Source organism: Columba livia, chromosome 3 (genome assembly GCF_036013475.1).
Source record: "Columba livia isolate bColLiv1 breed racing homer chromosome 3, bColLiv1.pat.W.v2, whole genome shotgun sequence".
In the NCBI taxonomy this organism is placed as follows: domain Eukaryota; kingdom Metazoa; phylum Chordata; class Aves; order Columbiformes; family Columbidae; genus Columba; species Columba livia.
In genome coordinates this window covers 69151340-69166080 of record NC_088604.1, presented here as the reverse complement: position 1 = coordinate 69166080, position 14741 = coordinate 69151340, and the positions used below count along the sequence as shown (strand labels likewise).

Genomic DNA, 14741 nt, shown 5'->3' with positions numbered 1-14741 from the left:
TAGTATTTTACAAGAAGAGCTGGAGTCCCAGAAAGCACTGATTTGTTGAATGGCATTGACTAAAAAGTGTGAGGGAAGAGAACTCATGTTGTCTCAACCTTGTGTATATGATACCATTTGCCTAAATGTTCACAAGTATTGGTACAATGTTACAACACAGGTTTCCCTGTGTTAGGTGCTAATGTAAACAGACAATGAAATTCAGTCTCTCCTCTAAAAATGTGTAGTCCAGTTAGAGAACAGATTCAAGGGTCAAGTATATAGAAAGTAAGAAAAGTGACTGTAGTATGTAAAAGGTATGCTTTAAAAGTCCTTTAATTCTTCATCCAGTCTTGAAATTTTTTTTCTCTGTGATTAATATTGCTATAAATAATGAGGCTAGTTGTGCTATGAAAGTTATAACTAGGAGTGTTTGCAGAGCCTGGCTTAACATATACTGACAACAAGTCTTGAATGGACTATAACTTACATTTCTTCGAGTTACACATGTACATGTCTTTACCTGTAAGAGTTTGTGTTTACCATTTAGTCAAACATGGTGAAGTTCTACAAGTTTTCTTCCCAGTTTAGTGTGTTACATTGAACATGCATGAATAGATGGAAAAAAAACAGACATTATTTTTCTAATTTATAAATTGTTATCTAAAATATGTAATTTATAACTGAAGACATACTGAAAATGCACACAATTTTCTCTTAAGTTGATTTTTACATTAGATGTTTACTGAACCTTACTTAAGTCTACTTGTTTTATTTCTAAGGCTTTTGCCATCTCTGGAAGCATTTTACTGTGTCCAGCAGTCCAGGTAACACAGGGGAACAGCTATGTAAGTTCATGACTCAGTCGCTTTGTACAAGTATGCACATTGTCTTGGTTTCTTTCAAATACTCATGTAGTTGCTGGCAATACATAAACTGACATGGGGTTACAAGTCTAAGAAGAGTTTATGGAATTTTTCCTTTTGAAGTCATGATGATGGCTGCATCATAACTATTTTGCTGCCTTCTGATTACTCTTATCCCTCTCCCCACTATTACACTCACTGTGCTAATAAAGCATGCGTGGTTATCAGACTGAACACACCACTTAAAAGGAACATTACACTGTATGCAGAGCCTTTTACTGCTCAGGCATTAAAGATGTAGGTAGGGGATGTGAGCCAATGTCTTGAATCTCATTTCTACAAGTTTTCCTTCCAAAAGTGATGACTGATCTTCCAGTTTGTTTTAATAGAAAAGAAAGTTCAGAAAAGAGTCACAAATAATAATTACCTTCAGCAATACAACAACGACTGGGACAAGAGTAATATCTATTAGCTGACCCCTGACTAGGCAATTAAAAAAAATGCAATCTAGTACTAAAAGAAAAATAAAAGCAGAAAACAGAATACTCTATAACACGGGTCAGCAGAAATAAATGTTCAGCTCCGTGCCACCTGCTCAAATGAGTTTTGCTGCCGTAAGAACGAATGGAAGCACTTTGGTAACCCCAGGGGCTCGCCTGGCACCCCGAAGGCTGGCGGGGACTGTTCGGATGGGGCCGCCCGGCTCCGCAGCGGCCCTCGGGTCCGGACGGGTTTGGCTACGAACAGCGAACGCTCCCAGGCCGGGGCCGCAGCAGCCGCGCAGCTCTCTCAGCACGGGTCGGGCCGAGGAGTACGGGGGGATCGCACCCGTTAGCCATCGCTGCCGAAGGGAACGCTCCCCTGGCCTCGCCCCCGGCCCCGCCTCCGCTCCCCGCTCCTGGGGCTGCGGCGGGTGCCGCCAGCCCCGCCGTGAGGCAGCGACACAGGGAACCCGTCTCGGCCGACACCCGCCACGACGTCCGGGTCGCCGCCGCGGGATGAGGCGCAGCCGCCCCGCAGCCGCTGGGGGATTTTGCGTCTGTAACCACGCACGAAGCGCAGCTCCCGTCACGGCAGCTCTGCTCCCCAGGAGCCGCCCTGCGCTTCCAGGGCCGTGCCAACGGCAGGGACGGCGGTGCCCACGGCGGCCTCTGGCCGCCGTCACCACCTGTTACCTGCTCCCGCCTCCGGTTAGCCGGAGGCAAACACCCACCTCACGCCCGCCCGGTGCTCTCGCTGCCGCCCCCCAGGCGCGCCCCCCCGCCGCTCACGCCGCCCCGGCCCCCGCGCAGCGCGGCGGGGGGGAACGGGCACCGCCACATCCGGGCGCCAGCGCTCTTAGCGCGCATGCGCTGCCGCCCCGCCGCTGCGAGGCTGGGTGCCGCGGTGGGCGCCGGTGCTGTTGCTCCTCCCTGGGGCGCTGCGCTTCCGCGTTGTCAGGCAAGGGGGAGCGAGCGTGAGGCGGGGGAGGCGCCCTCCGCGGCGGCAGGAAGAGGAGGAGGAGGAGGATGATGATGGTTGTGGGGGCGGGCGGCAGCAGTAGCCGCTGGCAGCAGCCGGGAGAAGCCCCGCTGGTGACTGGCTGGCGGGACACGCAGCTCTGAGGACGCGAAGGGTGGCTGAGCCGAGCCTCGGGGCGGGCGCCTGCTAAGGGGGGAGAGACTGCGGCGGCGGGAGGGGACCGACACACACACACACACACACACACACACACACACACACAAGACGCAGAGACGGATGACAGCGGCGGCCGCGGCTGTTACGATGTGAGGCGGGCTGCGAGGGGGGACGCGGAGGCTCCGTGGAGAGGAGAGGCAGCCCGCACATCCCCGGCGGCGGGAGGGGCGGCCGGGGCGGGGCCGGCCGGGCCCGGGGAGAGCCGTGCGCCTCGGCGGGCAGGGCGCGGGGCGGCCGCGGGCGGCGCGTCTGGGACCGGCGGCGTTGGTGGGCTGACCGGCTCGTGTTTGCTTGGCTCCAGTCTCCCACCCCGAGGGCCCCGATGAGGAGCGCCCCTGCGCTGTCGGACTGACGCCTCGCCGCCCTCCCCGCGGACGAGGAGCGCTGCCCCGCGGCGGAGAGCGCGGCGCCCCTGCTCGTGGGCCGCCCCTGCACCGCCCACCCCGGCGGGGGCTCGTCTGCCGCCTGCGGGGCAGGCGGCGCGGCGCGGCGGGCGGCGGTGACAGCGCGGCGGCGGCGAGGCCGGAGGAGCGCCGCCGCCGAAGACCATGAGGAAATTTAACATCAGGAAGGTGCTGGACGGCCTGACGGCGGTCTCCTCCGTCGCCTCGGCGTCGTCCGCCGCGCAGCAGCAGCAGGCGGGGAACCGGGAGACCGAAATCCAGGAGACGCTCCAGTCCGAGCACTTCCAGCTCTGCAAGGTGAATGAATACTGCAGCCCCGAGCCGGCTGGCGGTCGGGGAGGGGGGCGCACCGCCGCGATGGGCTCTGCGGACTTTGCTTTTCGGTACCCAGCTCCCTGAGGCTGCCCGCTGCTTCTGTTTACTTGTTTGGATTCATTTTTTGGGGGGGAGGGGTGACGGGGAGGAAGCGGTGGGTGTAGCTGTACAGGTCGTGTTGGATTTCCGTAGTCATCTTTCCTGGAGAGTTTCAGGGTCTGTCGTCTTCCAGGCTCTTTCGTGCGTGTGATATTGACCGCGTTCATGAAGGCTTCATGGAAAGAGTGGGATGGATGGGGGAAGGAGTGATACCTAGCTGTATTGCACATCTGATTATCGCGGCATTTGAGTAGAAGCCTCTGCTAATGGGCTCAAAGGACAGGGGATCTGTCGCTCTGCATTATTTGGAAATCCATTTGTCCTCTTCCTTTGCATCTGAAAAAGGAAGCTGTAGACGTTTGTGGTGGTTTCTCTGCAGTGTGTTGCCAAGTTGCCGATGCTGCTGTTGCAAATGTTCTTCAGAAACAGAGGAAAAGTTCCTGGTTTTTATTTGCTTGTGTGTGATACAATAATGGCAGTTTGTGTCTGCACACTTCAGAAAATGATGCAGTGAATTAATCCACCAGCTGTACCAAGAGAAATAAAATGGGTATTGATATTCAAATCAGTTTTTTTATCTTTACAATGCACCCATGGCCTAGCTTGATATGGATGAGCTTGTTTGTGGTTTCTCATTCTTGTTTTATCTAGTATTGCAGGCATTTCTGCCACTTTGCAAGTTGTTCATGAAGGACATGGAAAAGAGCAGAGCTGTTACCAGTTAGATTTTGTTCACTGTGAAATACTGAGACTTGTGTGGTATGCCTGCAACTTCCATGAAGTAAAAGAAGTATATAAAAAGTTTGCGGTGTGTTTATGAGGTCCTAAAATAACTCTCCTTTAAAGGTTTTGAAACGGAAAAGCTGGCATTTGTGTGATTTGTGTTGTGTATGTTTATAATGGAAATAAGAGTAGGTTACATTTTTATTATGTTCTCGATTCTGATTAATTGCAACCTGAGAAGTGTAAAGGAGTTATTGCTTGGTCAATTACCAAATTAGTCTTGGCTAACTGAAAAGCTAAATGTGCCAATAACTTCTTATTAAGAAAGAATCCCATGGTTGAGCAGGTTTTTGCTTTGTTTGTCAGGGTGGTTTTTGGTTCTGTCTATTTTGGGGACTCCTTTTTTCTGTCTGGGGAAAGCAGAGGGTGAAAGATTGGTTCTGTGGGGCTTGGGTTGTTTTTCTTGACATGCTGAGAGAGGTTACACTGTCATGTGGGGCCTGTTTGATTGAAATTGAAGTGATTCTCGGAAGAGCAGGTCTGGTAATTTGTAATAGTTCTAATGACAAGTCTGGCTTTGTTGCCAAACTTACTAGGAACATGTCAGATTTTAGTACTTTAGTGCCTTTGGAACTGAAAATAAGATTGCTCAGAGAATGAAGTAGATGGAAAAAATAAAATGTTGAGTTGATACAGTCTTTCTATACAAGAAATGTAAGATTCAAATTAAGTTTCAGTAAGTATGACTGTCACTTGATGACCAAGGATGAATGAGTAAATATGACTAAAAAAATCTTTTATAATTGGTTCATGTAAGACAGTTGATTTTTCTCAGTTTGTTGTTAAAATGCTTTTTAGTTCCTTTCTTAATTGTGATTAACACTGAGTCCTGTTCCCTAACATACAAGATTGATTCTGTTTATTTTTGTTCTGCTGTTTGGCCCATCATTACTGCGATGTTCTGACTTGTTAGACTGTACGCCATGGTTTCCCGTATCAACCTTCAGCCTTGGCATTTGATCCTGTTCAGAAAATACTGGCCATTGGGACTCAGACTGGAGCACTAAGGCTGTATCCTTTTATATTCTGAAGTGGATTTAGTGTGCCTCATGCAAGTGGTGTTTTGATTCAGCTGCTGGAACCATTCAGAAGTCTGGTGGGACACAAGGTATGCAGGAGGGGAGGAAAAAAAAGCTCTGTTTTCTGTTGGTGGGTGGCCTGGCTATTCTGGTTTTTCTTTGTGTCAGTTCAAGTTCTGTTAATGATGTGAGGTATGGCTGTTCAGTCCCCATTATCTCGAGTTAATATATACATTTTCTAGAGGATTACTAGTGTGCTGACAGTTTAGAGCAGCTGACTGCAAATCTTAAGAGAGATCTGGGCTGAGTTCTGTTTCATTCTGCTATATCCTCTGGGATTGGAAAATTCCATACTGCTTGGTGCGTTTATTTGGTGTGGAGTGTTTTGTTTGTGTGATGTGGGGTTTTTTTGTCTTGATCTTGACATAAGATTTGTAATACTCTAGTTACCTGTTACTACATCTGTGTTGCCCAAAGATGGTTTCAAGCAGGGACACTAAAGGGTGCAGGAATTTTGTCTCACTAATAGTTTCTATGTGACTGAGATGAGCAGAAAGAATTTGTGGAATAAAGCACCAGTAACACTGCTTCTTTTTGTTCACTAAAAAGTATACTACCTGTATGTTCATAGCCATATGGTACGATAGCCATATGGTACTATCCAAGCCATGTAACAACATGTGTTTAAACTTTTATTTTTAAAAGAAGGTACCCTCTAGATTCTTTAATCCACACTGCCATTGCCCAACCTTACTTTTCAGCACAAGATAGTGAATTTAATTCTGTTGTCCTGAAATTGACTGAACTCTGACCTTTTTGGGGAAGGCTTAGGCCATCTTGCTAGGAAAATTGACTTAATCTGCTTTAAACTGTAGGCAAATCTTATCTTTTCCTTTGTTACTTACAATAGTCTGCAAGTAGACCTTTTTTTTGTTTTGTTTTCTTCTGTAATATCACTACGCTGTCTGTAAACTTAATTGCCTTAAGAGGGTCATCCTTCACAAGCTGAAAAATCATAACTTCAGTGTCAAATCTGGGGCTTTTAGAAGAGGCTGAAATGAAATAGCTTGTATGGTATCTATAATATCTATTATAAACTCCCAGGATCTCTTAAAGCAAAGTATGAGTAACAGTAATGACTGTGCAGTGCTCTTAATGCTGTATTTGAAATTACCCTTAGCTCTGTAAATTTTGGTTTTAAAAAGGTGATAAAGTTGATTTAAATGAAGAATAAAGTGTGTGTGGTGCTGTTAATTACTCTCATATTGGTAGAAAAGATGAGAAAACAGAGACCTAAGAGTAAGGATTTGGGCGGGAGGAAAGGAAGAGATCAAAATGTGTCTGTTTAGAGCTTACTCACCTGTAATTTTGGGCACTATGATGTTGCAGTTTGGGTAATGATGACTTGATGAAACTTTTTTACTGCCTTTCACACCCAACTACACTTGTGAATTCTGGGAGTGTGAATTGCTTTCTAAATAATTGAGATAAGTATTGGAAGATTGTGAGGGAAGAAACAGTTACTGAGAGGAAGCAGTAACACTGACAGAAAATGTATTTCCTAAGGGAGGAAGTTTCATACAGAGGCTGAAATGTTGGTGCTCCTCTAACTTGATGAAAATGAGTATTCTTCTCAGTACCTTGATACAGATCTTGATTCTCAGAACTGGTTAAAAGCCCTCAACCTCAGCTGATTGATGCAGGCAGAAGGGGTAGACTCGGACACCTTCTCAATGTGAAACCAGCTTCATGCTTTCTGCCTGGTGAAACCTGCTGGAAAAGCACTCTCTGAGAAGGAAGGAAACTTGCAAGAAGTGCTTATTTCATTCTATTGCTCGAAGATAAAAACACAACCAAAAAGTGCTTCTTGACCTACAGGATGCTTTATCTTTTAAGGTTTTTACAAACAACAAATTATGTGCAAAAATTCGTTAAAGTGGGAGCCATGTACTCTTTAGAGCTGCAAAAGTGGTTTTAATTGAAAGAAGATTTGGACTAGAAAGAGTCAGTAAAGAGGTATTAATTGAGAGGTAAATCTGAGAAGTGGGAGAAAAGTCAATCCTCATTTTCTTCTACATTCATGTTGTAAGAGTATAGAAGAAAAGCAACAATAATCCTTCTTTCATTGCCTACCAGCAGATGGGAGCTGGGTATTAGTGTTTTCATTGCATCTTCAAGTACAGGTGCATCTTGTCAAGCTTTTACTTCTTTCCTATTGCAAGTAAGTGACCTGAGGAATTGTGAAGCAGGTGTGTTTTTTTTGTTGTTTTTTTGGAAAGGGTATTAAAGATAAAACAAGGAATGAGCTAACCTGTTTTAGATTTCATTAATATGTGAAGAAATGAATATTATAGTAATGATTGACTTTGGACTATTTATCAGCTAACCCCTTTACAGAGCAAGTTCTCTACTTGAGCAGTCTGCAATTCAGGTATTTTAACTTCAAAACTTGTATTGATTAGAACAGATTAACATGAGCAGGAATTTTCTTAACCACACTCCCATTTCATTCTTCTTTGTGAGGATTCTGTAACCAGTGGTGGAAGAACAGGGAGAATTTTAATATGCAAATAATAAATGTTGCCTCTGTTATTGATACAGTTACATGTAAAAATAGAACTAAAGCTTTTGCTGAAGAATAAAAATCTGTGGATACAAATACACTGGGAGTTCACTGACTTAGTAAATTTACCAATTAGAGATAAAGACCGAGTAGGATCATCACTGTATTGAATTATCTGAATCCACAAAATAATTGTGAAAATGGAAATACCTAAACTATGGGTGGCATGTTTCGCTAATTGTATTTAGCAGCAGAATTACTACTCTGTAACATTCTTTGCCCTCCATCGTAGGCTTGATGGGTTAAAATCTGAGGAAAGCCTTGTGGAGTTGGTGACTTAGTGTGCCAGAGGTGGGACTTGGCTGTTTCATGTGCAGAAGCAGCAGCTGACTCCAGATGTTGCTGTTTTAAGAGGGAGAGAAGTCCATAAACATATTAGGTAGAGACTGCTTTTAGTGTAAAACTTCAAATTTATCAGTCACCAAAGTTACAGTTTAGGATTATTCGCTAGCTTAACTTGAGCAGTGCATCACTTGTATTGCTTTTTTTTTAAAAAAAACACACACAAAAAAAAAAACAAACACACCATCTTTATTCTCTTTCCAGAGTTAGAAATATTTCTAACTGTGATTTATCTAGGAGACTTAAAAGCAAGTATTTCTGAGGCAGACCTATATTGCTCAGGTATTATCCTTAATTAGGGAAGTATTTTATGCCCTCAATAGAAAGGAACATTTTGATCAATTAATAAGAAAGGCTCTGTTGTATTTTCAGCTATGAACAATATCAATATCACGCTTCTTTTACAGTGTGTGAGTAAAAGTTACAAAGCGTATAGCTTAGTAGAATACTGACCTTGGAGAGAGGTCAGGTGCTGGACCCGCTACTTGACTATGGAACAGCTGGCTGATGTGACCCTCTCTCTGACATTAGGATCTGTTGGAAATAGTTCAGCCCTTTGATCTGGTTTTCTGTATTGCAGGGGGAATTGAGTGAGGTAGGCATAAGAGCAGAAGCACAGCACCGAGTGATACAAAATCTTAAATTTATTTCTCGCATACACCCACACTCATCTGCTCATGCCGATCCTTGGAGTTTACAATGCTGATCAGAGGACAGTCGTTTCAGCTGCTTGAGGTGTTTGAGTCTTGGCTGGGGGCTCTTTTGTGTGGCAGTTCTGCCTTGGGCTCACCTGTCTGCACAGTCCTGGATGTTTGTGGAAGTGTTCCCCATGAGGAGCAATTGTGCTTACTATTGATTTCAAACTGCAATGAGCTGTGTAAGTCGCTGGTGGCCTCATTTGTCACTGCAGGCCAATATCTTTGACTTTCTCCATACTTAAAGGGATTTAGCTGTTGTTACTAGAGTAGCTTTCACCTTTTAATCTCCTGTCTCAGAATTGTTAGATATCAAGTAGTTAAAAGTTCGTTTATGCTTTGCTTCTTTCCTGTGCAGACTCTAACCATTACAGTAGGACATGGAGTCCGAAGTCTTTAAGAAGTTTTGTGCATAGTTGTCTGTGCTTTGTTTTCCCAGCAGATATCAAAACCTTAGAATGAGTTAAAGTTTAGTATATATACTCAAGGTTTAACTTGCTTGATGATGTAATTGGGTAGACTTCATGTCATGCCATGACATTCTCACACTGTTCAGTGTCGTAGGCAATTGCTCTACTTCCATACTGTCTGTTGTTTTCAGTCTTTTTCTTTAAAGTCCCACCAGAAGATGAATGTGATCTGAACAAGGTAACATTTAAACTGTAAAGAGGTTTGAGAAAGGTGAAATTAACAGATGGATTTGACTGTCTTTAGGATGTTGTTTCCATAGAACTTTACATTATAATACTAATTGTACAGGGCTCTGGACTTAATAGTTGACTGAGCTTTTTTGTTTGCTTTTTGTAGGAGGTAGAATAAGATAAAGCAGAAAAATTGAAGGAATTCTTCTGCTCCCTGCTATTTAACAGCTTCATCTTAAACAAGTTTCATCAGTTTTTCTGTGCTTTAATTTCTCAATAGCGAAACTAGGATAGTATATCAAATGAGACATGTTTTGATTTCCTGCCAACATGAATGCAGTAACTTTATTGGTGCTTCATGCTTTAAAAATACTCATTTACAGCTTGAAGCTCAGACTCTTTCTTCATAGAGTGAATTCCTAAAAGGAAGACCATTTCCACTAGAAATTCTCGAGAATAAAGGGAATATGTGTAGAATAAGTGATGTGTCTTCCACACAGACCAAGTTGTGCTTAGGACTCTTTATTCCAAAGCAGAATAAGTTTTTTAATTAAAGTTGGTGGTGTTTTGTTTTTTGTGGTTTGGTTTTGTTTTGTTCTCCTCCTCCCATCCCTGCCATGTTGCAAACCCAATTCACAAGAAGGAGAAAAATTAGATTGTTCATAATTCTGTCATTAGGTATCTGAAGATCCCAATCATTCTGAATGTCAGCATCTGTTCATTTTCCCCGTTATTTTCAGCAGTAAAAGATGACTTATGTAAGCAAATGGCCAAAGATTTCATGTATATGAGGTGTATTAAACTTGCTCTCTGTGACTTCCATTCTATGGCCTTTGTGAGAAGAACTCAAAACTGTTATTCTTTGATAAAAATAGCCCAAAGCCTGGATGTGTGGCTCCATGCAGTCAGTTCCTGATGAAATGCTTATGTTGCAGCATCTGGATAGTTTTGCTGTAGGTGTACTCAAAACAATTCAAGCAACTTAGTGGAGTCTCTGTAGCTCTAACAAAATTCCATTTCCAACTTGTGATGTGATTGTATCCTTTAAAAATACTTTGCCTTTGGATCATTCAGAGTGTGGAAAACAGTCTGACAGTCTAACGATATGTTGGGGTTTATTCCCCCCCTCTCAGAGAAACACCAGCTTGAGATATTGTGTGTTGTGTTGTTTGTTTTTGTTTTGTATTTTAAGTAGCTCTACACCTGTTCTTTCTCTCTTCCGGAGAGAGGGCAGTAGGGCAACGGCTGGAGTTGTGTTTACAATACGCAGAGCAAAGACTTAGTTTTTCAAACTGGACATCTACTGTGATGTTGGCACAGTTTCAAGTGGGAGACTGGACCATGTGAACTTTGGAGTATCTTTCTAACTTAAATTATTCTGTGGTCCTGTCTATTTGACCGAAGTTGAACTAAACTGCTGTTTTGTATATCAGTAGGGTGTTGTGTTTTTTTTGGCATTTGTGCACTGAAGAGAATAGTCTCAACCTTTGCCAACGTTCTTCTGGGCTTGTAACAAATCTTCCTGTTTTGGGAGGAGTATATCGGTAAAGCTACTTAAAACATTGCAAAATGTCATGCCAGAGAGACTCTGTGATTATCTGTTAATAAGAAAATGTTTGTTGGCTACCTTGCCACCCAATTCACATAGAGTAGTTTAAACAAAAAAAAACTACTTTGCTGGAAACATATGTTAATCTTGTCATCTTTCTGTTTAACACTACCACATTTCTTATCGTATCTTCTAGCACTTAGTTCACGTGGGTATCCTTAGCTCTCTTATATCCTTTGTTCAATGAAAAACCCTGACCCCCTAAATGAAGAAAATCAACAAACTTTGGATATTCTGAAATAAAATAAGGCCAAAATGCTTTAGTGAGGCATGTAACTCTTTCAAAATTTATGGAATTATAGCAAGTTAGTACTACACAGAGAAAGCTATTACTTCATTCTTCATAATAAATGAAGTGGTATATTTTTTAAGTCCATGGTTATACTTGTTACGAGACATGGTGTGCCCATTTTCACTGGAACAGAGTTTGGTTTTTTTTTGTACTAGTTACTATGTGGCTATGATTTGGATTTGTGCTGAAAACAGTGTTGACAACACAAAGATGTTTTTGTTACTGCTGAGCAGTGCTTGCCCAAAGCCAACACCTTTTCTGCTTCTTATGCCATCCCACCAGTGAGTAGGTGGGAGATGCACAAGAAGGGACCAGAGCGGGCTGGGACAGCTGACTCCAGTTGACCAAAGGGATATTCTGTACCATGTGACATCATACTAAGCAATTAAAAACCAGGGGAAGAAGAAAAAGGGAGACATTTGGAGTGATGTTTGTCTTCCCGAGTAATCATTATATGTGATGGAGCCTGGTTGTTGTGAAGATGGCTGAACATCTGCCTGCCCGTGGGAAGTGGTTGCTTTGCTTGCATGCACAGCTTTTGTTTTACCTATTAAACTGTCTTTATCTCAACCCGTGAGTTCTCTTACCCTTATGATTCCCTCCCCCATCCCACCAGGGTGGAGGGAGCAAGTGACTGTATGGTGCTTAGTTGCTGGCTGGGGTTAGACCGTGACAGTCCTTTTTGGCACCCAGTGTGGGGCTCAAAGGGTTTGAGATATTGACAGACTTGATTGGAATGTGCTAGACTGAATTTATAGCCGTTATTGCTGTTTAGCTATTAATTGTCGGATTTCTGTGCTTGCCATGGGGTGTGGTTGCCTTGCTGTAAATTAGAGTCTAGTGCTTGTTAGTGGCTGCTTTTTGTTTTTCACTGCTTGCTGTACTGCTTATCATACTCTGCTGTGCCTGGGAACGTTTTGATAACAGCGATGGTGATGTGCCTGGGCTGGCAGATGGCCAGAGCATCACTGCTGTTTGTGTGCTGCTGTACTGAACAGGCTGGAACTCCAATACGAACTTGGATCAAAGGGACTGTGGCCTGTGGTTGAGTTCACATGGGAGCAGGACACCTCAGAGTGTCTATGGCTGTGGATAAGCCCATACCAGAACAGACATATTTCTAAGTGGTTGTGGTTGTGCTGCAGCAGGTATACCTCTGAAGGGATTGTGGCCCAAGGATAAGTCTATGCTTGAGTAGGTACAAATTGAATCATCAGTGGCTGTGCATGAGGTAATGCTGGAGCACCTCATGGCGTGCTGCGATGGGTAAGGCCATGACAGAGCAGGGACACCACTGGAGGAACTGCAGCCGTGGGTAAGGCCTTGTTGGAACAGGTTTCCTTCTGAAGGGGGTATGGCTGTGGATAAGGCCATGCTGGAACAGGTGTATTGCTGAAGGCATTGTGGCCCATTGATAAAGCCACCTCAAAAAAACTGGCTGTGGATAAGTCTGTGTCACAGCAGGTCTTAGACTTGAAGTGTTATTGCACATACTGTAATTCTACTAAACAGCTTTTAGTAGTAATTGCTTTTGTTCAAAAATACCTGAAGTATAACTGTATTCATACTGTAATTTACAGAAATTAACTTCATATTGAAAACTCTTCTTCCCTGTAGGTATTTCACAGGCAAAGTAGAAGCCCAGTGAATATAGCCTTGCAGCTTCAAACTTGCTGGGTCATAGTGAGCTTGGGGAAGGAAACATCTTCAGAAAGCATGCAAAATTTGCAAGGTTGCAGGTGTTACTGTAGTACTCACATAGCCTGTTTCCTTGTACCTCCTAGCTATTTGTGGAACACTGAGATGGTATTCATTGTGTGGTCTGATGTCATTAGGATAAAAGACAACAGGGAATTGGACAGCTGGGACCTAGTTTAGGCTTTCAGACTTCTGGTATGGTGCTCAATTCACTAGGCTCTTAATTTGACATTTTACTGGATTTGTTCTTTCTCGGTCACTGTGGAAGGGTTTTTATAACTGAGGTAGCATTGCTGCAGGAGAAGAAATGAGCAGTTTCAGTCAAGTCGTGTCTGGAAAGGTAGAAGCAGCTCATGATTTGAGATATGATAAAAAGAAAGCTTGAAAGCACAAATCAAGATTGCAAACCCTTCCTATCAAAACTTCCTGTTTGACAGAAACTTTGTAACTGCATTACATGACTTCTCAGTGTCCAGATCTCCTCGTTTTTGTTTTTGTTTTTTTTTTTTTCTTTCCAAAGCTTTCACAAGGCAGAGTTAAATGTCCTTACACATTACCTTTAAGGTCACTAGAAGTGCCTTCAGTTGTTTATTTTTATATGTAGTTTCCTATTGCTCTGCTAGAACTGTATTTTTTTTTATTGTTTCTCAGTTTAATAGAACAGTAACAACCCACTTTATTTATCAGGGTTCCAATAGCACATCTGTTTTTTTAGTTATCTGTGTAGAAGCTCAGTGAAAATAGAATAAAACTTGTAAATTATTACGTTCTAGATGAAGTTATATGAAACTGGAGGATGCGGGGTTTGTGAACAGTTCACTTTGTCTTTAAACTTAGCTAACTGGTAATAGTTTAACATTTTTAAGTAATAGTCCTTAGCAATTTTTGAAGAGTTAATACTGTGGTATTTCTTTATCTTTCATCTCTTGGGTCTTTTCTCTTGCTACTCTTGATATGATGTATCCTGGAGTGTACCATCAGACTGATCATTGTAATTAAAAAAAAAAAAGCAGATTCTTAATCCTGCCAAACGCATCTTGTTAAGTAGACAAGATTTTACTTTTCCAGAGGTCTAATTCTTTTGCGTGAAGTGTGTTTAGCTTTTTGCCAGCCTGAAGAAGTTTGTGGTACTTGTGAACCAAAACTGCATATGAGAGAATGTTGCTTACCCCCATCATTATGCTGTCTTCCAGCAGCTTTTGAAGTTACATTATTTTGCTGAACTGTAATTTTAAATCGTGGTATCATAATTGGTACTTGAATGCTGATCAAGCGTAGTATCGCGGGATTCAGCTGGTGTTAACTTGTGTGACCTTTTTTGTGTCAATGAGTCTATCATAGGCACTTGATAATAATACAGCTTACATGTTTATCAAGGGGAGTGTTAAGTTACTACTTCTGTTGATGTCTAGTGCAAATACAGGTGAAGATCTAATGACATAATTTAAGTTTTTGGCAGGGATATTTGTATGACTTAATTTAGACACAATTCAAACTAATGAAGGTCTTGGCAATAGCTAAAACTGAAGCATTTCACTAGTGGGGACTGTAGTAGAATAGTGTAATTCTTTATTTAGTAGATTCCTAAAATATGTAGCAATTCTGTCAGCCTCTGGAAACTCATACTGAATCCTGATTCATCTTGATTTTTACGTTTTCATGAAATTACTTTTTTTTTTTTTTGTGGCTGTCATTTAGC

General features: G+C 42.9%; 1 protein-coding gene across 11 annotated transcripts in view; it reads left to right on the top strand.

Moving 5' to 3' along the window:
- Positions 1 to 2148: 2148 nt before the first annotated feature.
- STXBP5 (syntaxin binding protein 5) overlaps positions 2149 to 14741 on the top strand; it is a 101769-nt gene continuing 89176 nt past the window's right edge. For 9 of the 11 annotated variants that reach the window (XM_065057504.1, XM_065057502.1, XM_065057498.1 and 6 more), the window contains exons 1-2: positions 2407 to 3223; positions 5037 to 5134. In XM_065057504.1, coding sequence (XP_064913576.1) covers positions 3071 to 3223; positions 5037 to 5134 — 251 coding nt within the window. In that variant the 5' untranslated portion in view covers positions 2407 to 3070. Of the gene's footprint in view, positions 2286 to 2406; positions 3224 to 5036; positions 5135 to 14741 lie in introns of those variants that run through there. The other 2 variants (XM_065057494.1, XM_065057495.1) reach the window with 2 other exon arrangements.